This window comes from Sinohyriopsis cumingii, chromosome 11 (genome assembly GCF_028554795.1).
Source record: "Sinohyriopsis cumingii isolate HCF-2022 chromosome 11, ASM2855479v2, whole genome shotgun sequence".
NCBI classification, from domain to species: Eukaryota; Metazoa; Mollusca; class Bivalvia; order Unionida; family Unionidae; genus Sinohyriopsis; species Sinohyriopsis cumingii.
Genome location: NC_142971.1, coordinates 60,876,532 through 60,900,883, shown reverse-complemented (window position 1 = coordinate 60,900,883; position 24,352 = coordinate 60,876,532). Strand labels below are relative to the sequence as shown.

The 24,352-nt window shown below is 33.5% G+C and overlaps 1 protein-coding gene across 1 annotated transcript; it reads left to right on the top strand.

The window, feature by feature from the left end:
* Nucleotides 1-1,003: 1,003 nt before the first annotated feature.
* On the top strand, nucleotides 1,004-23,207 carry LOC149788543 (N-alpha-acetyltransferase 11-like). Its single transcript, XM_089974567.1, has 7 exons — nucleotides 1,004-1,101; nucleotides 3,409-3,507; nucleotides 8,093-8,151; nucleotides 12,530-12,578; nucleotides 16,746-16,906; nucleotides 20,666-20,750; nucleotides 23,010-23,207. The coding sequence occupies exons 1-7, from the start codon at nucleotides 1,081-1,083 to the stop codon at nucleotides 23,142-23,144; spliced, it is 609 nt and encodes a 202-aa protein (XP_089830693.1). The 5' UTR covers nucleotides 1,004-1,080; the 3' UTR covers nucleotides 23,145-23,207.
* The last annotated feature ends 1,145 nt before the right edge of the window (nucleotides 23,208-24,352 follow it).

Here is a 24,352-nt window from a genome sequence, read left to right as displayed (position 1 = left end):
TCAAGACTGGACTATTGTAACTAAGTTCTGTCTGGTTCATCTCAATATCTGCTCCAGAAACTTCAAAAAGTTCAAAATACAGCTGCTCGGATCATACTTAGAGTACCATGATCAGATCACACCTCCACGCTGCTCTGTACCCTACACTGGCTATCCATTCGATCCAGAATCAAACACAAGATTTGTTCTCTGTGCTACATTTCACTGTCGGACTCTAGTCCAACAAACCTATCCGACCTCATCCATGTGTACACACCAGCAAGATACTTACGCTCCTCTTCTGACAAGCGTATACTCATTATTCCCACTATGAAAACAAAAGTCATATGGACAGCGTTCTTTTGCATACCAGGGCCCAGTAAAGTGGAATGAATTGCCCACTTAACTGAAACACAAAGACAAAGTGATCACATTCAAGAGAGTTCTCAAAACTCACTTATTTCGACTGCAAGAACAAACTTAAAGTCCTAATAATGTTTCCTATCTTAAATATTCTCAGCATGTTTTTTTTAATGTTTTCTAATTTCATGGTGTTTGTTTTTGTAATCATATCATTATATGTTTTTTATCTTATAGGTGTTGTCTAATGTTGTAAAGCGCTTAGAGCTTCTAAAGATTAGGCGCTTTACAAAGTCCTCATTATTATTATTATTATTAGCACGAGGGAGCAGTCATTTTAGTAAGTAGTTTACTTAGATAATGTACAATTTTCAGAAGTACAGTATCCAAAGTCAGGCACATTAGATTAAAGCAGCATATAGTTATGCCAACATTCTCTCCACTGTGCATGTTTCACAGACAAACAATTTCACCTTACATGCGTCACTCTCGCCATAGTACATAATACCACTGGTATAAGTGTCGTAAAAGATGATATCTCACAGTGAAATGTTTATTTCAATGAATTATGTTTTCGTGAAAATGTTTTAAAAATAGTATCTTTAACTTATTTAAACGCATTAATTATTTGAAAATTCAATGATTTGGTGTCGTTAGAAGGGTCAGATTTGTTTCCGGTAGCACCTTTCGACGAGAGAATATTGTAGGGCTTATACTTTGCCAAATATCAGATTAGCCAAGATGAACATTCGATGTGCAACAGTAATCTCTCTCTCTCTCTCTCTCTCTCTCTCTCTCTCTCTCTCTCTCTCTCTCTCTCTGCCCTGACGTTTGCTTGGTGTAGGCCGGCACGTCTATTAACAGGCTTTTGAGTAGGAAATAGCAGAAAATGGGGGGGGGGGGGAGAGAGAAGAAGAAAAAAAAAAAATAAATAATATACATAAAACTTTTCCGTCCGGTCCACTAATCGTTGATTCTTCTAAATCGGCCAACAAGTGTCTAGTTTTCTCCAATATGCCTTGAATCGAAATGTTTAGAAAATGAATTCATTTTTGTTTACGGTTCGCGTAAGTTTAGTCCTACACCATTATAATGTTAAATGTTACTGTATATTTGTTTTTGTGCTCGAAACATAAATAACATGTGATTCGTCTTACATTGTAAGACTAGCGTAAGTTGTACAATAGGAGATAAAAATAGGACAAGCTAGCAAAATCAGAGGAAATCCATGATTTTTTTTTATATTTTGTAATTTGGAAAACATTTTGTGTTAAAAATTCTTTCAGTCTTAAGGGTCCATGCTTATTCCACTCAAGTCACAAATCTTTCCAACACTGTCTTTTCTCTATTTAATATTCTACAGGCTTAAAAAAAAACCCACAAATTTTAAACACAAGACAAGTAGAACATGGATGGAATGTTTAAGAATTTTTAAAATTGCTGGCTGATTGTAACTACAGTACAGGCTGAAATCAGCAGAAATGTTAGTATGTTCTGAAAAAGTGGTAGGCCTGTTTAATCTGCCCCTACCTATACAGAAAGGTTATTCATAAGCATTAAATGTGAAAACTTAGAAGTTTTGGCCAATACACAGCACTTCTCATGGTGGCCATGATCTTGAAAATATTTACTTACAATTTGCACATCACCATTCCTCGAAAGAAATCAAAATAAGTTCACATACTTTATACCCATGTCAGATAAAATAAATCCTTGTTGCTATAAATTGTTCATAGATTGCATGTCAAAAATATAATATTAACTCGTTCGGCCCCAGAGGTTTTTGTCGTTTTTGCCTGAAATGTGCATAGGAAAGACATGGGGGGGGTGGCTGTTTCTGAATACATCGTAATACATCGGCTTTCAACAGATTTTCTATGAGACTAATGCCTAGCTGTATGGGAAACATCATTTTCCATTGGTTATTTTGCTTGCGCATGAGCAGAAGGGTAAAAGTTGGAGTTCTTTTTTTTTTCTTTATGGACCCATCATTTTCATATGGAGACCCCAATTTATTCCAAATGCCCACCTTATCTTAGTTTTTGCAAAGGTTCACCTGTCTGTGTGCAGTTAAGATTGGTATGCCTGAGATCTGAGGCCAAAAGGTCTAAAATCTGGACACAAAATCGCATTCCGACCGAGCGAATTTTGGGTGGAAAAAAAATGGGTCCAAAAAATGATTTTTTTCTCTCTGTATTTTGTAGTACAACTAGAACTTCCAGATTATTTGATATCATTTTAGAGCTATATCTGTCTGTTGTTTTTTTAATACCACCCACATTGGTGTATCTTAAATGACCTTGATGCTGCAGAGCTTGGAAGTAGGGTACAACTTCATCACGCCTACAGATGGGATCGGGGCCAAATCGGTTAATCAAGTTTATGGAAATTTCTTAGAAATTGTCAAAGAATGGCTCTTTTTGTAACTTATGTGCAGTACTGATGCACTAATGATGAAATAAATAAGTAATATTCCGATTTGGTGATGTCACCAAAATTCTCCCCGTAACTCATTCGGCCCCAGAGGTTTTTGTTGTTTTTTCCTGAAATGTGCATAGAAAAGACATTTGGGGGGCTATTTCTGAATACATCATAATACATCGGCTTTCAACAGATTTTCCATGAAACTAATGTCTAGTTGTGTTAGAAACATCATTTTCCATTGGTTATTTTGCTTGCGCATGAGCAGAAGGGTAAAAGTTGTTCTTTTTTTTTGTTTGTTTTTGTAGGATATCATTAATTGATTTTTGGCAATTGCTAGAATGTCATTAATTGATTTTTGGCTTTCCTGCACAAAAGTTATTTACATTGAAGGTATTCAAGAAATTAATTGCTAGAATACCATTAATTGAGTTTGGCTTTTCTGGACACACTTGGTTCCCACTGTAGGTATTCTAGGATTAATATTGGTTGTTCCTGTGCCAACGTGATACTGATTTGATCTTGTTGATCATGTCCTTGTTGTGGAGACTTGAGGCTGATGAACAATATTCAAGACTTACATAAGTGATATAGAACCCCTAGTAAGGTCATATTAAAGTTCATAAGAATTTTTGTTTTATCTTTCAGCCTGAGGACCTGATGAACATGCAGCACTGCAACCTGCTTTGCTTGCCTGAGAACTATCAGATGAAATATTACTTTTATCATGGCCTATCCTGGCCTCAGGTAAAAAGAGGTTTGCCTTTGACTAAACCCCAGTGACATCTAGGATAAAGTTGGAATCAGGTCTTATATTGAGTATTAAATTTACACATCCTTTTATAGTCAGCCATTGGATGGAAAGGTTGATTTTGGCCATTTAAGGAAGATACTAGATTGTGAGTGGATGTAAAATAAATACAGTACAGCTAACATGTGTTTTCAGAACCCTGCACAAAGTGGTGGTGATTGAAAGTGAGTGGAGACGACTAAGAAGAAGACCCTCCATCATCTCTCCTCATGTCCTGACAGATTTGCCACCATGGCTCGCAGAGAATTGATCTGCATACCATGCTTTCTCATGGAGTTGTTGAGGACGACCACTGATGAGTGGACGTGGTCAAATGAGCATGGCTTACTGTGTATGACCCCTGCAAGTATGCTCTTTAGAGGTTGTGAGAGAGAGAGAGCGGGAGACGGAGATATGCCAGTTTATCTGCATTGTTATCAGATTATACACATTTCCTAGTTCTAATGAAGTCTATGTAATAGATATGGTGCCAAATTAAATATTTGGTAATACTTAGTTGTAATGTCTCGAAAACTGTACTAATATGTACTGTACTTTTTTCGTTTACAAAAGGCTGATTAATACATTTTGCAAGAAGTTGATGCTTTTACTTTATTTGAAGAAATCTTAACAAACTTACGCACAGACTTGACTAGACATTGTTGGTCTTTTCTTGAACAGTGCTGCTGTTTAAACAGGAAAAGTAATCCTTTGAGGTATGTACATTTTAAATTCCTGATGACAGCTGCTTCTGTTTTTTTAAAATCCAATAACCCCCCCAAAAAAAGACAAGAACAACACTGAATTTACACTTCAGTGTGACCCACATGTTTAGTCCTTGAAAATAATGACTTAGTCCCGATGCTGAAGATACATGTACACAGCTACAAACTTTAGTTCAGTTCCAACTGTATTTATACTGTATACTGTATGTGACTGATCAGTTAATTTATGGTCCTTTTAACAGTGGCATTTTTTTTCTCAATCCTTTCATGCATCACAAGATAAAAATGTTTCCAATGATGTCACACTTTGAAAACTTGAATGGTCTCTCCCTAATAAAGAATTAACTTGAGCAGATGTTGTACAGAAGAAAGATAGTGACCACTGTAAACACTATTATAAAATTAGAAGACGGTCAATTTCAGTATGGGAAAGGCATGTTTCTATCATGAAGTCATGTGACTTGGTGCATTTTAGTTTACAGCTCAAAAAATGGTTCCGTCATTAAAAGTGGAAGTTTGGTCATTGTTTTTAATCATTCTGACCTCATTGTATTGTTGAAATGAATAACAATATGGAAAATTGGCAAATCTTAAATGTTCGACAAATATAAGGCATTCTGTTTTGTTGTATCAACATGTGTCATACTATTTGATCATTCTTGTAAGGAAAATATAAAAACAACATTTAGAAACAAAATAATCATATTGAAATGATGTATCAATAACCTAATCATAATATAGATCTAAGATGTTTAATTATTTCAGTGCAGTTTCCGGTTTTAGGTTGTTGGAGCGTTTGGTTGTTGAGACAAAAAATAAAATTAAAATAAAACATGCAAACCATTTTCTTTTAATAGCATTCAGCTGATTTCTATGTTTGATATACTGGTTTTCAGCTAAAATTGATTCATTGGAAGACATGGGATTGATTCCTCATGTCTCTCTCTCTTTTGATTGATAAAATGGTAGGTGTCAAATATACCTATAAAATTTACATTTATTTAACATGGCTTTATGTATATAAAAGACCTATCAGTAGCAATAATACCACATTTGGTCTCTACATGCATCTAAAATTGATTTAGTTTTCTCTGCTTTTTAGTATGAAGTCATCTCCTTACCAAAACAAAAACTTCAGAAAGTGCTAATGGACCTGTTTTGAGTACAATTGGTGCAGTGAATCTTATTTTTATTTTAAATCTCTCAATATTACGTTATCAGCATGTACAGATGAATTCATTTCCTTATTTCTGTTGCAATTCATGCAATATGCTTTGTTAAGTATCATATGTAATTCTGTATTATTCCACTCTGCAGTGAAAAGAATATCAAACGATATATTTCAAACAATTTACAACAAAATCACATTCACAGTTGACTGATGTGAAACAAGATTGCACAAGTTCTAATAGTTACCCCATGCATGAGCAGTCAGAGCAGGTCGGGGGGGGGGGGGGGCAAAAGTTCAAAAGGGCCCCAGCTTTCCTCCAATGGGCTCCAAAAGCAAAAGTCAGCATCTCTCTGTACTCAAAGTATAACATAATACCCAATAAATAAGAATAAAATGATAGTCAGATTTTAGGTGAGAAGTGACTACGTTTGTGGGTGTACAATTTGTTTCTTTTGGGGTGGTGTAGTGGCCCTGACTAGGTCTCAGTAATATTTTGTACTACTCACATCCAATCATAGGATTATAAGTGTGATTCATACTTGAGATTTGATATTATAACAATTAAGCCATATCATTCCTTTTCTTATTTGAAATAAATTTATCTTTTGTTGAATGTAATAACAAAACATTATCCCAGTCAGAAAAAGCTTGCCACATAAATGGCCAGTCCCTTGCAGTACATGTGTAGTTAAAATTGAACAAGTATGTATAATCAATCTTGTGATAGAGTCATCATCCATCGACTATCCAGATTTCAATCAGTATAACCTTTTCGGTTTGTTTTACTGCACCATAATTTGAGCTACATGTATTACATGCAACTTGGGGGCCCCGAGTGGCTGAGTGATCTAAAGCGCTCTTCGTTACGGATCACTGCCATCTCACCTCTGTCTGCGGCGGTTTGAGCCTAAGATTCAGCCAATGTGGGTATGTGAGAAAGCTTGCCAGTAGCTTCTCGTGGGTCGGTGGTTCTTTCCGGGGTTTTCCCGGGTTCTTCCTCCACCATTAATACTGGCCGCCATGTATAGCCTATCGTGTGCTGAAAAATGGCGTTAAACCCCACAACAACAACAACAACATGCAACTTGAGAAGTTATTCATGTTAGACATCCACCTTTCCCAAACTTTGACATCTTCTGGTGATAACATTTCATAACAGTGTTTACGATAGTTGCTGCCTTGATTTCTGCTGAATATCCTCTGAAGCAAAGTCTTTATTAGGGAGAGACCATATAAGTTTCTAAAAGGGGAGGGTAAGTGATTGAAAACTATTGTCTTGTTCTGATTTGTGGTACAAAAAAGAATACTATGCCATTTCTTGCTTTACTTGAAACAAACTTATCTTGTAATGAATGAAATTTACAAAAATACCACAGTCAGAAATAATAATTTAGCTCCATGCAATTAAATGGCCAATCCCATTATGGTACAGGTGCATTCATAATTGAACTAGTTGGTAGTTGTGCACATGTATATTCAGTCTTGTAACAGGGCCATTACTGCTTGAGGACTAAACATTTGGTTTGCATTTAAGTGTAAATTCTTTGTTTTCTTTTTTTTTGTTGCTTGTGTTCTAAACAGAAGCTGATGCTGTCTGGAATTTAATTATCCATACTTCAGGATTACTTTTCATTTTTTAACAGTAGGATAAATTTATACTATTCAAGAGAACCTCAACATGGTAAACCTATCGTCAAGTCAGTGTGTAACAAAAAATAAAAAAGACGTTTTCAAATTAATTTCTATTGCCCATGTATATGATCAAAATAAGATCACTGATTGGTGAAATGGTATTTGAATGTGAATTACTCTTGATGTGTCGGTCTTTCCATGGATGGTCTTCATTGATTAGCTGTTCAAATGTCAACCAATAATGCCAATCAGCCGCACCATTGTGGAGATGCCATTGGTGCACCAACTGAGGCACAGTGGTGATTTGTTAGTACTTTATTGCTCTGTAGTGGAGCATTATCACGGAGTGAAACGTGAAGGGATTAAGTCACCCACTGTGTTGCATGGAGTTTTGAAAAATACATGCGAGAGATACTGTATATGGTGATTATCAGGAGGAGGAACTATAACTTGGGTGGATGAGAGATATTATTTGAGTGAAGGCATACCTTAGGGGGATAGTTATTTTTACTCTTTATTGATTATATATCATGGTCTCTTGTAATGTATGTAACCTGTTCAGATTCAGATATAAAACATCAAAATTGAATTGACATTAAGATAGCATACACCCTTTTGATGAATACCTTTTATTGGGAAAAGTTTTTGTAAACTGTAATATATGATGTCAGAGTGTGAGAAAATCATTAAAAGAAATGCCGTAAGAGTGTGAGAAGTATCATCAGAGGTTCAGATTTCAAATATTAATAAAATTATTTTGCAGAGCAACTGATGTTAGCAAATTACTTGCTGTCTTTTTTTCATGTTCTGGCATTCATTTAAAAGACAAGAACATGTTTAGCAGAATTTTTGTATCATTTCTTTGTCTGTAAGTTTGCCAGTTGGTCTGCATCCCACCTCCAAAATTAAAAAAGGACCTTATTTTATTTATTATATTACAACATATACATGTTGTTTTAGATTTTTAAGAAGTACACTGAATGTTTTTATGACCAGTTGAATTTTATGTTTCAGTTGTCGTATGTAGCCGAGGATGAAAGTGGAAAAATAGTCGGTTATGTCTTGGCTAAGATGTGAGTATACCAAGATTAACAAACCAATCTTCTTGTACTTTTAATTAGTTTTATTGATTTATGTTAAAGCTAATATTTAGATTTTCAGACTTCAGTGATATAAATAGTTTTGATACAAGGCTGAAAATAATGTAACAATCAAAGGTAAGTTTTAGAAATAAATACATGCTAGTAATTTTTCTCAGGACATCTTCTTTATGGCAACTGGATTAATAAAGTCACCATCCTTACAAATGGCAGAAATCGTATATTTACTTATAGTTTTAATACAAAATGTCTGAGCTCTAAATAGGTTATTTTTCTGAAAAGATACATAATGGCATAATTTCTCTGCTATTATATTTGATATAGTATGGATTCTGTTAAGGCCACAATTTCTTATATCCAGAATTGGTATGGATTGTGTTATGGTTACTAAAGATGTCATAATTATAGGAAACTTCTACCAGATACCTATTGATTGATTACCCTGGTACCTGATCAAGGGAGATTGTATTAAATATGAACCTGGCCTGCTTTGCTGTAGGCTCATACATGCCATTTCCCCAAGAGAGGTATAAGTGTAATTATTACTAATATAAGTAGCAAAAAAGTGTAATCAGAATATAAGAAAGCAATCTACATATCACATGCCATAATTACAGAAAACTGTGTGAAAAACATACATTTATTGTTGCTACTTACCTGGATTGGCAGTTTTATTTGGATTATAGTCAGTATGAGAGATAGACAAAAAACAAATTGATAAGCTATTTATGCATAACACTCACTTTAACTAGTCTGCATATCTTACTTTCACTGAAAATGTCCAATAATGAATTTATTACATTGCTATCAAATTCTTTCAAAATTTTTTAATGTGCTATTGACTTGGCCTTTTCCTGATGAAGCAAGTTTGACAGAATCATACTAACATCATTCAGTCTTATACATCCATGAGTCACATCAATAAAGCCCATTTCTCATAACATCTGGCACAGTTTATATTTTTACTTTAGACTGGCCTGCAATGTATGTTGAATAAAAAAAAATAACAAATCTGTCTGACACATGGTTTCACATTCAAGAAACCCGTCTGTTTTCTTGGAACTGTTTCATTACAGTTCCTATAAATAGAAAATAAGGACATTTGATGGGAGGTCTAACAGTGGATAAACGTGCAGCAGCCAATAGTCACATTACATGAGCCTTGATATGATATCCTTATTGTGTGTCTTGCTGGCTCCTTATGTCTTTGATCTGGACTTGGATATTTTTTAATTATCAATGAGCGAATACTCAGATACCCATTGACAGCTTTAATTGTCACACTTTCTTGTATCCTGTATGGTATACGATCTATCAGGACCGCTCCGGGGGCCTAGTGGTTAGAGCATCCATCTATGATGAGGGAGACTTATAAAAATGGTACTAACAGCTGCCTCGCTTGGCACTCAGCATTAAGAGGTTAGTGTTAGGACTGGTCGGTCTGGTGTCAGGATAATGTGACTGGGTGAGACGTCATGCTACATGTCTGCAGCATGATGCCCCAGTGCTAAACATCACTTCAAACTGCCACACTGCAGACATCATAGTGATATGTCTGAAAAATTGTTAAAGCTATGTTAAAATCCAAATCAAACACACAAATAAACACACATAAAGTCTATTAAGGTTACACTTTTTTGTATCAGTATGGTATAAAATCTATTATGGTCACAACTTTCTTCTTTCCAGTATGGAATGGATGCAGTTGAGGTTGCACTTTCTTATATTGTTTGGACACTAATGTCTTAAACTAATTAACAGAAAAGAGCAAAGACCAGAAAGTATTGTAAGATTCAACAAATAATTTGTTTCTCTAGAATACAAAGTGAAAATTTTAAAAAAACCTTACAGTATTTTGAATTAAATCCCAAATAGTCATGAAAGTTTTATCACAAGTCCAAAATGTATGAAGTTCCATTTGAATTCCAGTGTATTCCAAATAAGTTCCAATATTGGATGTGTTGATGTGCCTGTATTCTCAGATGTGGTAATGCAGATGGCCTGGAGTGTGATGATGTACTAACATTCTTTTGATGCATCACAATAATATAGTCCAAAAATGTACTTGTAAGAATTCACTATAATTCCAGCTTAATGTTTCTGTCCAAGAATATTACTGATGAGCACTTTGTATTTCCAGTGAATAATAATCTGAATAAATATTTCCACCCAAATAAAATAATGAAAACAGCAATAAGACTGAGTCTGCTTCATGGGTTTAAAGTAAGAATGGGTAATATTTCAAGTAAATAGCATTATATAAAAGCTGAGACGCAATAGTACAGGGTCAAAAGTTCATTTCTAGAACATTCTAAGTTGTCAACAATATAGGTCTATTACTAAACTTATAATTAAAAATAAACATGGCAAACATCAGGTATACCAGGATTTTCCATGCAAAAACTCCTAGACTCAGATTGTGATAAACATTTATACAATCCATTTATGTTGATGCTAATATTGAATCTATACTCACAGAGAAATGTTAGCTATGTATTATATTTTTCTAAAAATTTCTCTAGTCAGGGAGGTCAGTTACAAAATACAAATGTATATGAAATATAATCAACAATAAAAGCAACGAATAATAAAAAATTAAATATACATAACAATATATGATGTTGTATGGATTCTATGAAGGTCACAACTTTTCATATGTTATCCAATATGGTATGGATTCCATTAAAGTCACAACTTTTTCTTGTTATCATCACACTTTTGGCTTACCTCAATATAAAACCAAGTGAGCTTATGATATAGCCTAGCTGTTATATCCAGTATGGTACAGATTTTATTAAGGTCACAACTCTTTTATATCCAATATGGTATATAATCTATTAAGGTTACAATTCCTTATGTTCATTATGGTATGGATTTTATTAAGGACACGCTTTCTTATATCCAGTATAATATGAATTCTGTTCAGGTTACACTACCTGGTATCCAGTATGATATAGATTCTATTAAGGTCACGACTAGTTATTGTGACACTTTTGGCTCACCTGGGTTTAAGACCAAAAATGAGCTTATGGTATGGCCATGCAGTTATATCCAGTATGGTATGGATTTTAATAAAGTTTACACTTTTGACTCACCTGGCCATAAGACCATGTGAGGATATGGTATGACCCTGCATCTTGTATTGACCATCATCCATCATTAATCATCCATCTGTTAACCTTTCCATTTTCACACTTCGGAGGCCATATTTCTGATCAGATTGGAATATGGTCCTGTATGATCAAGATCTTGAGCAGTTAAGTTCTGTAATAAGTTCTGTCTTTGCATATTAATGAAGTGATCTTGCATTGGATTGGCTAAGCTTGTCACCCCACAAGAGACTGTATTTCTGATATGATTTTGATTGATTAAACTTGTCACCATTCTGGAGGCTGTATTTCTGATATGATTTTGATTGGCTATGCTTGTCACCACTCAGGAGACTGTATTTCTAATATAATTTTGATTGTCCAAGCTTGTCACCAATTTGGAGACAGTATTTCTGATATGATTTGGATTGGCTAAGCTTGTCACCACTCAGGAGACTGTATTTCTAATATAATTTTGATTGCCCAAGCTTGTCACCAATTTGGAGACAGTAATTCTGATATGATTTTGATTGGTTAAGCTTGTCACCAATCTGGAGACTGATTGGCTAAGCTTGCCAAACTTGGAGGTATATGATAGCAAGACTGCATAATTTAAATAATGAGCAGGTTCCATACATATGAATGACATGATCATTGGATTCGCTGAGCTTTTTACCACTCTAAAGACATATTGTTACTTGCTTTGAATCTGTCATTGTAGAGTCAGACTACATCATGGTTTTCTTTTGTTTCCTTGTCTGCATAAACAATCATGTCTGCCCTTCAGATCAGGATTAAGACAATGAATTGACTCAACAATGACTGATTCAAGGGATATTATGCTGGAAAAGTTCATATTTATTGTAAAAGTTTATAATCTCCTTATCAGCCTTTATGGCAATGCTGCATACTTACTCAATTAACCATTCCACACTAGAATTTATTTTAAACATTTGTTTATATGAGAACAAGAAACCCAAAATTTAGCTCACAATCCCCAAATAAGCTGTGATATTTACTAATATCATCAAAATATGGCTCAAGTTTAGATATCCAAGTCAAGAAAAATCAGAAGGTTCTGTGTTTGTTTTATTTTATGGACTCTTCAAAGGTTTGGGATATTGTGTGCTTGCTCTAAGGTTTGACTTTGCTTGCACTAGGGTTTCTTGCTTAATATGTTGTGGGACTTTGTGTGCTTGAGTTAGGGTTTCTTGCTTAATAGGTTTGAAGAATTCAGAACCAGTTGTGTTTTATTATAACAGGGAAGAGGACCCCGAAGACTCTGTGCCACATGGACACATCACATCACTCGTAAGTTACACCCCATAGCAAACCTAGAATAAATATATATATTTTATTCATAATACAGGAGGTTCAGATGTATTTGATGTGTGAAGTTTTGTTGCCAGTGCACACAAAAAGGCACCAATCAAGATAAATTAACTGACTTTTGCAATACACCCAGTAGATTAATTAATGACTTAATGATGTGCTTTGCTGTCATCATAAATGTATAATTTGCCTCCTTTTTTATTAAATGTCAGATATGGAAGAAATCTTTGAAAATGTAAATTTTTCATACTTTTATTGAAATATTTTAAAAACTAAACCTTATGTTTCACACTAAAATGTACTCCAGCTGAATTCCTAAAATTCGGTTAAAATTATAGAGTTAGATTATCTACAATTGCTGACTGTATTACCTCCCTTGACTAAACTGATGCACATTGTTATGTGTAGAACAAGCTGACCTGACATTAACATAGAAGCTTATAGATTGCTTCATAAGTTTAAATATTAATGATGAATTGTGTGCAGTATACAATTAAATTTTTTTGACCAAACAGAAACAAGTTGTTTTTCAGCAACCTTAATCTCTAAATGAAATATTTCAGAATGAGGATCTACATATTTGAATGTGTCAGTCTTGGAAGTATTTTGAAGAGTTTTCTGTGTAGGCCAAGCTGCTTGTTCAGTCTTTTGTATTTTAATTTTTTTACAATCATAATACAATGGATCAGATAATCAAAACGTTGAACAAGGATTTATATGTATCATTTGGTTAGTACGAGATAACAAGCATATCAACAAGACAGAGCTGGAAAGAGAAAAGAATATTTTAAAAAAGACTCCATTTAATAGAGTTCAGAAATTTAAACTGCATATGTGTATCTATATGAAACCTTTGCCCTTAGATTTATGACAGAGAAGTGTCAAGTAGAATACCTTGAAATACAATTTTAGGATAATTAATTGAAGTAACATGTAAATTGGGCAGGATTGCCTGTATACCCTTTCGGTTTATTTTTTAGAGAGTTTCGACTGCAAGTATAATTCTGATGTTTTTATTTTAAAACTTTTAAATATGAAAGAGTTTAAACAGAATTTTTTTATATTTCTTTCAAATAATTATTTTCTTCTTTTCTTGATCTGTCATTGAGCATATTGATTCTAAGTGTGTCAGTAGTTATTTCAGTTTCATAACTTAAAACAGATACCTCTATTTTTGACCTTGAAGATAAATGTAGTTTGAAAATGCAGGAAATAACTAGGCAGTGAAAAAGTAATCTTTATCTACTTAAATATGTTAATGCTTAAAAGCATATTTTATTATTACCACACATCAAATGTATGTTGGATATTGTTATAATGTCCGTCTGTCCATTGATCTAGCTTTTTATCCATAACTGTATATCCTTTTAAACCACTTGGTGGAAATTTACAGAACCTGTTCATGTATGCAACATTTTCAAGAAATGTTGGTTTGACTTTCTCCACTGGGAAGATGAGTGATCAGAAGATCAACAACATTGTAACCATGGTGACATTTTAGGAATGTCTTTTGGAAAAAAGCGAGGTTTTGACAAAAATGTGTTTAAATGTTTAAGACTAAACCACAAATTCACATTTTACCTGATTCTCCTTCATCCACAAATTCACAAATGTACCTGACCTCGCTCCATCTACAATGCAATTTGACATATTTACCTGAAATTCCTCCACAACACAAATTGACAGATTTGCCTGACACTTCTCCATTCACAAATTGATAGACTTACCTGACTTTTCTTCATCCAGATTGACAGATTTACTTGACTGTTCTCAATCTAACACACAACTTGACAGATTTACCAGACTTGACTCAATCAAACACAAAAATTGACATATTTACATGACTCGTCTCAGTGCACAACATAAATGACAGTTGTACCTAACTCTTTTCCATTTTCAAAACAAATTGACAGAATGACTGACTCTTGTCCATACCCAATGCAAACTGACAGAATGACTGACTCTTGTCCATACCCAATGCAAACTAACAGATTGACTGACTCTTGTCCATACCCAATGCAAACTGACAGATTGACTGACTCTTGTCCATACCCAATGCAAACTGACAGATTTAGCTGATTCTTTTCCATACACAACACAAATAGTTAATAGATTTACCTGACCCTTCTCCATACACAACATAAATAATTAATAGATTTACCTGACCCTTCTCCATACACAACACAAATAATTAATAGATTTACCTGACCCTTCTTCATACACAACACAAATAATAGATTTACCTGACCCCTGTCCATACAGAAGACAGATTAACAGATTTACCTGACCCTTCTCCATCCAAAAACACAAATTATTAGATTTACCTGATTCTTCTCAATCCACAAGCACGTTGACAGAATTATCTGACTTTTCTCCATTAGCAGCAAAATATCAAATTTACCTGACCTTTCTCTGTCCACAGTACAGATTAACATATTTAACTGAACTTTTTCCATACACAAAACAAATTGATAGATTTACCTTACTTTTCTAAATAAACAACGAAAACTGACAGACGTACACAATATAATATTGAAATTATGAATTAGTTCCTGAGATGATTCATAGTTTTTCAAAGTATGATTTTAAATTTTTGGTCTTTAGTAAAATAGCTAATTGAATTTCTGCCTCTTTAAGATTGCATACTTTCATATCCAAAACAAATGTGTATTTCTTGATTGGTTGTTTGGTGTATTTTAGAGCTGAAACAGTTACCACTTTTACTTATTCCAATATCCATTGAATTTGTTCCGATAGATTTAAAATATTCATTAATAAGGCTTTAAATCTGTCTTTTTCTTCGTTTGTATTGAAAACACAAGTCATTGGAGTCAACTGAAATCACATGTTAGTTTTGAATAACCTTTTTGATGCTTTTTTTATGATTCTGAGTAAAAGTTCAATGAGTGCAACTGTAATTTCGCCTAGTTGTTTTTAAAATTCATTATGACCAAAATTGTTCTTATACTGGAATCCTGCCGGTTCTCATTAGCAACCAGTTCTTTGCATGCTTGTCAAAACTCAAATTGTTAAAATTATGTAAATTATCTGTTGTGTTAACCATCTGTCAATTTCATCATAAGTTTGAAAAGCATTAATCACCTTTAACTTGCATATGCATTTATTTTTTTTAAAAACTTTTGTTTAGATTACTTTGTAGGGGATAGCACATTCTTTGTTGGCCAAACTCAGTGCATGTGCATTACGATACAGTAGGGGGAAAATTATACTGACCATTGTTGCATGGACATATATTGTGGTCTGCTAATAATCATACAGATGCATTTAAGAGTTCAATGAGTGATAAATTATGCACATCAGTTGTATTTATTCCAAGGGTAATGTTAATGTAGTTATTATTTGCAGGAAAATTTGTACAGCCAAATTAATGAAAGTTGTGATGTCATTTCTTGATCTTTGGCACATATTTGCGGTAAAACTACTTTTGCATTAGTTTCTTGTAAAGACAACAGTAAACTTAATGGTTGTTAAGGTATTGAGAATATAATGATGACTAATTTTGAAAAGGGAAATGTTTGTTTCATTGACAAGAACTGAGAGGATGCCAGTAGTGCTTGAGACAGAAATATATAAGGGCAATAACTCTTGCTTACTTGGTCTGTTAACTCTTGCACACTTGGTCTGTTAAATACGGGCACGTTATAAACTAAATACATATTGGAAGTGATTTGTTTTTCACAATAAAAATTGCCTTTGAGGAGTAGCCAATTGAATTCAATTCCATTTGGTTTCTGATTGATACTTAAAGCCTTGTCAACTTTTATGTGGCCAATATTCTATACCATGTTGTTGCTGTGTTTCTTATTATCTTTTCAAGAGTGCGTCAATGGCAGTGAATAGAAATCATGATGTTGCAAGCAATGTGAACATTTCTCAATTTTAACATTATGGTTAGGGTGAGTGAGAATTTCAATTGATTTATTACGTTTAAAGTTGTTCCCTTGCAAACTTGTTCAGCATTGCATGGTTTAATTTCACCTTGTTTGTTTCTTTTGCAAAATGCAGCAAATTTGCAAGGTAAAAACTGAATATTTGAATACTAATTATCTGTTTGAATATTCACCAAAGAGAATTTGAATGTTCAGTTAATCATTTCAGCTCTAATGTATTTATTATTTTGTTCAGGCTGTGAAACGGTCCTACAGACGTCTGGGGATGGCACAGAAGCTAATGGATCAAGCATCAAGAGCCATGTGTGAAAACTTTGATGCCAAATATGTCTCCCTCCATGTTCGAAAGAGCAACAGAGCTGCACTTCATCTCTACACAAATACACTAAAATTTCAGTATGTAGAAGGTTTTTTTTCCTACATTGGCAGTCTTAACTCTACTGATACAATTGTCACATTAATACCACACCATCGGGGATATGATTAAATGTTAGAAAATCTTGTCTAAATTTTGGCTTTTTTAATCTGTAGATTTTAATTAGAATGGTTCAGATCAGTTTTAAAAGACATATTTACAGCTCTTATAGTCGAGAGAAAAACTGTGACAAATCACATCCATGTTGGACAGCAAGGATGTTCCAGTTGTACTACATATTCTATGGCATGTTCTTGGTCTTGCCATCTACAGGGACAACCTCAGCAATTGAAAGTTAGTCTCAACGCAGGCTGCCACATTTGGACCTTGATGTGAGATGTTTTTATTCAAAATTTGGTAGGTCCAGAATCAAAGCATCTTGGTTCAGATAAAATACAATTTTTTTTTATTGATCTTTGTTTTTGATTTATTTACAACACATTAAATGTGGCTTATTAGTTTGCCTCTTTGAAATATGTATGCATACTGCTAGAATTGGGTTGTGACTTGTGATTTATGCATTCTGTATGCATACTGTTAGACTTGGATTATGATTTGTGATTTTTGCATACTGTATGTATACCATTAGAATTGGACTGTGATTTTTGCATACTGTTAGAATTGGATTGTGATTTTTGCATACTGTATGCATACCATTAGAATTGGACTGTGATTTCTGGGCTTTAATGCTATTCTGAGCCTGACAATATGCCATACATGGCAGCCAATATATTTGGTAAAGGAGGAGTCTGGGAAGAACCACTGACCATGGGGAAGCTGTTGGCAAGCTTTGTCACATACTGACCTTGGTCGAGTCAAGACTCGAATGCACTTGAACATGCAAGTGATCTGTAAAGATAAGCATTCATTAATTTCTCAGGCATTGTCTCTGCTAGAAAAGTGGAATTGATGATGGCATGCATCTGTGTTTGTAACAAAGGAAACTTACTGATCTGTGTATAGTATTTTACTGGCTTTTTTTTTTCTTCAATTAGCTCACAACTACACAAGTTTTTGGCATGCTATATGCATATCATGATACCCAGAATCATGAAACTTGGTGAGGTGATGTAGCTTAATATGTCCTGGCTTTTATGTCTCTATAATAATAACAATAATAGATTCTGATGCAGATTTTAAGAATAATGAAAAAAATTATCTTTGGTTTTTATCACTCATTATATTTCTTAGACTTTGAGATCATGTTCTTTCTCTTTACTGCTTTATGTCTTTTATATCCAGTCACAGAGACAGTCATCGGGATCACTTTAGTATGAATGTATTATTGTGCTTGATACATGGGTTGATCAGAAAGTTCAGGAACAAATGCAATATCTTCCAAAAAGAAGTAACTAAATGTCTAAATATAAATTCACCTCTGTTTAATTAAAAACTCACACTTTAGCATGTAATGTCATTTTTAAGTTGATGACATAACATGCTTAGTGACGTTTTTTTAATACATTATCTTTGTAGATCCAGTGGCAAATGGCAGATAAGTCCATTTTAGTGATTATACATTTTTATGCAAAATTAAGAGACTCTTTTACTTAGATAAGAGCTGACTTGGATAATGTTTACAGACCTAAAGTACCTGCTGTTATCAGTAGATGGATGAAATGTTTGGATGAAATGTTTTAGTAGAAAGACTGCTAATGATGGTATAAAATAATGTATGCCAGGGACATCTCATTCAAAAGAAATAGTCAATTCTTAATGCATAACAAGGACATCTCATTCAGAAGAAATAGTCAATTCTTAATGCATAACAAGGACATCTCATTCAGAAGAAATAGTCAATTCTTAATGCATAACAAGGACATCTCATTCAAAAGAAATAGTCAGTTCTTAATGCATAACAAGGACATCTCATTCAAAAGAAATAGTCAATTCTTAATGCATAACAAGGACATCTCATTCAGAAGAAATAGTCAGTTCTTAATGCATAACAAGGACATCTCATTCAGAAGAAATAGTCAGTTCTTAATGCATAACAAGGACATCTCATTCAGAAGAAATAGTCAGTTCTTAATGCATAACAAGGACATCTCATTCAAAAGAAATAGTCAATTCTTAATGCATAACAAGGACATCTCATTCAGAAGAAATAGTCAGTTCTTAATGCATAACAAGGACATCTCATTCAGAAGAAATAGTCAATTCTTAATGCATAACAAGGACATCTCATTCAAAAGAAATAGTCAGTTCTTAATGCATAACAAGGACATCTCATTCAAAAGAAATAGTTAATTCTGTGGAAGTTGTGTGAAGGAAGACATTTATGTAACTGTCAAGGAGATAGCAGACAATTTTGATATTTTATACAAAGCTCAAAGGAATTTCTGACCAATGAGTTAAAAATATACAGAGTTTGTGCCTAGTTTGGAGGATAAAGAACAAGTGGGTTTAAGGGTAAAGATCTTCATGTTACATGAGATCATTGTGTCTCATGAAATTTGGATGAACCTGAGAGTAAGAGACAGACCAGTGTATGGAAGCACACAAATTCACCACCTTCTATAAAAACGTGTCTTTCCAAATCTGAAGGTTATGCACAATATATTCTTCAACACTCAAGGAATAAGTTTGAACCACATTGTACCAAAGACTGTTGCAATTAATAGACAATACCATGCCATAGTACCAAAGAACATGGTGAATGGACAATAGTATGTCACAGTAATCAGATATAATATATGTGAGACTATCTGCAAAAAATGTCCAGACCTACTGAGGGGTAGCATTATTTTCACAAAAGGTGTCCAGACTTACTCAGGGGTGGGATTATTTTCACAAAAGGTGTCCAGACTTACTCGGGGGTGGGATTATTTTCATAAAAGGTTTCCAGACTTACTCAGGGGTGGCATTATTTTCACAAAAGGTGTCCAGACTTACTCAGGGGTGGCTTTATTTTCATAAAAGGTGTCCAGACTTACTCAGGGGTGGCATTATTTTCATAATAAGTGTCCAGACCTAACTCAGGGGTGGCATTATTTTCACAGAATGTGTCCAGACCTACTGAGGGGCGGCATTATTTTCACTAACATAATGCAGCCACACATTCATGCAGATTTGTGATGCAGACCTTGCAAAGACCTGGTGGGTGTTGAAACCCTAAGTCACTCACCATACAGCTTAGATTTAGCTCCTTGTTATTCATGACTTTATCCAGAATGGAAAGATTTGATATGGGGAAACCATTATGAAAGCAGAGAAGAACTAAAAGATGCAATCATCATGTTTCTACTAAGCTGTCACAAGATAACCTGCTGGAAACGGGTCACAAGATGGGAAAAGTTGAATGGATGTAACTTTTCCTTTACTGTGTTTATTGATCAACCCTTGTAAATTACCATTTAAAATGGTTGGTGGAGACTACCAGATGTGTCATAGAAGTGAGCTTTGCAGCCATTGATTATATTCTGGTTATAAGTATTTTTTTATTAGAGACATGGGACTTTCACTATTAATTTTTGGGATGCTGCACATGGTTCTTATGGAATAGCTTTTCAAAGGTATCACCCCACATGACCCTACCCCCTTTTTATATTTTTATTTAAATTTCCTGTTAATCAAAGATATCAGACCTCAGACGTGCTACTTTGGATATTTTCTTACATAGAAAAAATTGGAACAAAGAAATTCTTTGAATTTACATCTGTTCGTAGTGAAAAACAGGAATAAAATGTAAGAAAGAAATATTTTAAAATGAACTGAATATGCAACATTTTAATTTTCAGGATAAGCGAGATTGAGCCCAAATATTATGCAGATGGAGAAGATGCCTATGCAATGAGAAGGGATTTATCAGAATTTAAAGAAGTGGTAAATTTCTTCATGTTTAGAAAATGCCAAAATTATTTGAACACCAGACATATATGCTGCTTTTGAGCAGTCATTAAAAACAGTTGTCATTAGAGTATTAAAAAAAAGGTACAGGAAGTCACATAATAATTTGTAACACAGACTGTTCTAATAAGAGTTGATTTAAAGCTTGTCACAGATTGTTCAAACTAGATTGATTTAAATTGTAACACAGACTATTTTGATTGGATTGATTTAAATTTCAACATGGACTGTTCTGATTAGATTGATTTAAATTGTAACACAGACTGTTCTGCTTAGATTGATTTAAATTGTAACACAGACTGTTCTGATTGGATTGATTTAAATTGCAACATGGACTGTTCTGCTTAGATTGATTTAAATTGTAACAGACTATTCTAATTAGATTGATTTTAATTATAACACAGACTGTTCTGCTTAGATTGATTTAAATTGTAACACAGACTATTCTGATTGGATTGATTTAAATTGTAACACATGATTGATTTCAGTTGTAACACAGACTATTCTAGTTGCATTTATTTAAATTGTAACTCAAACTATTCTGATTGGATTCATTTAAATTGTAACATGGAGTATTCTAATTAGATTTATTATAATTATAACACATACTGTTCTAATTAGATTGATTTAAATTATTACACTGACTATTCTAATTAGATTGATTTAAATTGTAATGCAGACTGTTCTGATTAGTTTTATTTAAATTGTAACATGGACTATTCTAATTAGATTTAAATTGTAACATGAACTGTTCTGATTATATTTTTTAAAATTCTAACACAGAATATTCTAATTAGATTGATTTAGATTGTAACATGAACTGTTTTGATTAGATTGAATTAAATTGTAACAGACATTTCTAATTAGATTTAAATTGTAATATGAACTGTTCTGATTATATTTATTTCAATTCTAACACAGAATATTCTGATTAGATTGATTTAAATTGTAAGATGGACTGTACTAATTAGATTGATTTAAATTGTAACATGGACTATTCTAATTAGATTTATTTAAAATGTAACAGGACTATTCTAATTGGAGTGATTTAAACTGTAACATGGACTATTCTAATTAGATTGATTTAAATTGTAACATGGAATCTTCTGATTAGATTAATTTAAATTGTAACACAGACTATTCTAATTAGATTGATTTAAATTATAACATGGACTCTTCTGATTAGATTAATTTAAATTGTAAAATGAACTGTTCTGATTAGATTGATTTAAATTGTAACACAGATTATTCTAATTAGATTGATTTAAACTGTAATGCAGAGTATTCTAATTAAATTGATTTAAACATGGACTTTTCTAATTACATTGATTTAAGTTATAACACTGACTCTTCTAATTAGATTGATTTAAATTGTAATATGAACTGTTCTGATTAGATTTAAATTATAACATCAACTATTCTAATTTGATAGATTTTAATTGTAACATGGGCTATTCTGATTAGATTGATTTAAATTGTAACATGGATTGTTCTGCTTAGGTTGATTTAAATTGTAACGGACTATTCAAATAAGATCGATTTAAATTGTAACATGGACTGTTCTGCTTAGGATGATTTAAATTGTAACAGACTGTTTTAATTTGTAGACTGTTTTGATTTGATTGATTTAAATTGTAACATAGAACATTCTAACCAGATTGATTTCATTCGCAGCAAGTTACATTCTTTAGAACTCCCAGGGTAGCTGAAGCACATTGTTATAGTTTTATTTGAACAGTTTTGTCATACATCTGTTCAGGAACAAAGTGTCAGGGTGGGTGAAAAAGGAATTTTTGAGGACCCAACCATTCATCAAAGGTTAATTGAAAATCAAACAGTCCGAGTTTCCCAGAAACTTATTTTTAGATAATTTAAGCTTGTCTGAGATTTGTATAACATCTTCAATTGTTGGTTTCAACAGTGGGTCAGTTGCTGACCTTAAGATGTTGCAGTCAAGTGTAATCTGTGTTTCTTTACACAATTCTCATTTTAAACACTAAACCTGCTTTCTGTTTGCATCAGTCCTCATCTAAAAATTAAAACAAAAAAAGCATCGTACATGGAGATGGGTTTGCATTAGGCTTTGTCTACAAATTTAAACTAAACAACAGCATTATACATGGGATAACTGTATGGCTATTAAACGTCAGTCAAAGTGGGTCTACTTCACATATCTTTCTTATTTCAAAAAATGTTAATAATTTTTGGAAATAAAATTTGTTGCTTTTTTATCAGTTCAAACAAGAAACCAGCAAGGAAAATACTGTCCAAGACACTTCTAAAGAGACATTAAAAGATGTTGGAATTCAGGAATCATGCAAAGAATCACCAAAGGAGAAACCATCGCAGGAAAAGGCATCAGAGACATAGCAATAGCCTCTGTGTGTTACATGACTGTACTACAATAAAAGGAATAAAACATGGATATATTTATACCATTTGTCCAAAATCAATTACTGAATCATTTGCAAAAGAATATTCAAAATGAACAATGTCAGTAAACTGTCTTTACTGTGTAAATTTGTTTACTCAGTATATGGAATGAGTCTTGATAAAATATGTTAACATGAAACTGAGTAGTCCCATTACATTATGAGGTTGATAAATATACAATCCTAGTCAAACGGATATGAGCTTCAGCTTAAGTTTAGTAAATTTTGACACAGTTCTGAGAATGACTGAAGGATATAAATACTCTCAATTGTTGTTGGGACCCCGAGTGGCCGAGTGGTCTAAAGCGCTCTCCGTTACAGATCACTGTTGTCTCACCTCTGTCTGCACTGGTTCAAGTCTCAGATTCAGCCAATGTGGGTATGTGAGAAAGCTTGCCAGTAGCTTCTCATGGGTCGGTGGTTCTTCCTCCACCATTAATACTGGCCGCCATGTATAGCCTATCGTGTGCTGAAAACTGGCGTTAAACCCCACATCAACATCAACATCAATTGTTGTTACTACAAACCAGATTTAGACAAAGACAATTAATAAAACCGTACTAACAGTTGCCTCGCTTGGCACTCAGCATTAAGAGCTTAGTGTTAATACTGGTAGGCCTGGTGTCAGGATAATGTGACTAGGTGGTACAACAAGTTACATGTTGTGACACGATGCCTCAGTGCTAGACATCACCATAAACTGTTGCATAGTAGATATCATAGAGATATGACTGAAAAATTAGGAAAGCTATGTTAAAAGTCCAAATCACACATACACACACCAAATTAAGAGAATTATCCCACAAGGGAGGTAAATCAAGCTGCAGCTTATGACTATTATTCAAGTTATATAGGTGCTTTTATAGCTTTTCTCTAGCAAAATACAGCCTTGCATTTCTTGTGCATACTTTTGGGCTACCTTTTTGTATTTGACCTCACTATTTAGCATCAAATTTAATGTGAAAACTTTGTATAAAGGTGTGCTTTTTTCTAACATCACTTTTTCTTGGTTATTAATACCCCTTAATCAATGACCACAGCTTCCTTCTGTAAAAATTTAAGTCAATGTTGGACTCCTTGTGACTTTAAGCTGTTAATCAAGAGTAATAAGATCTATTCCTGAATTGGTCATTGTTTGTAACAAAG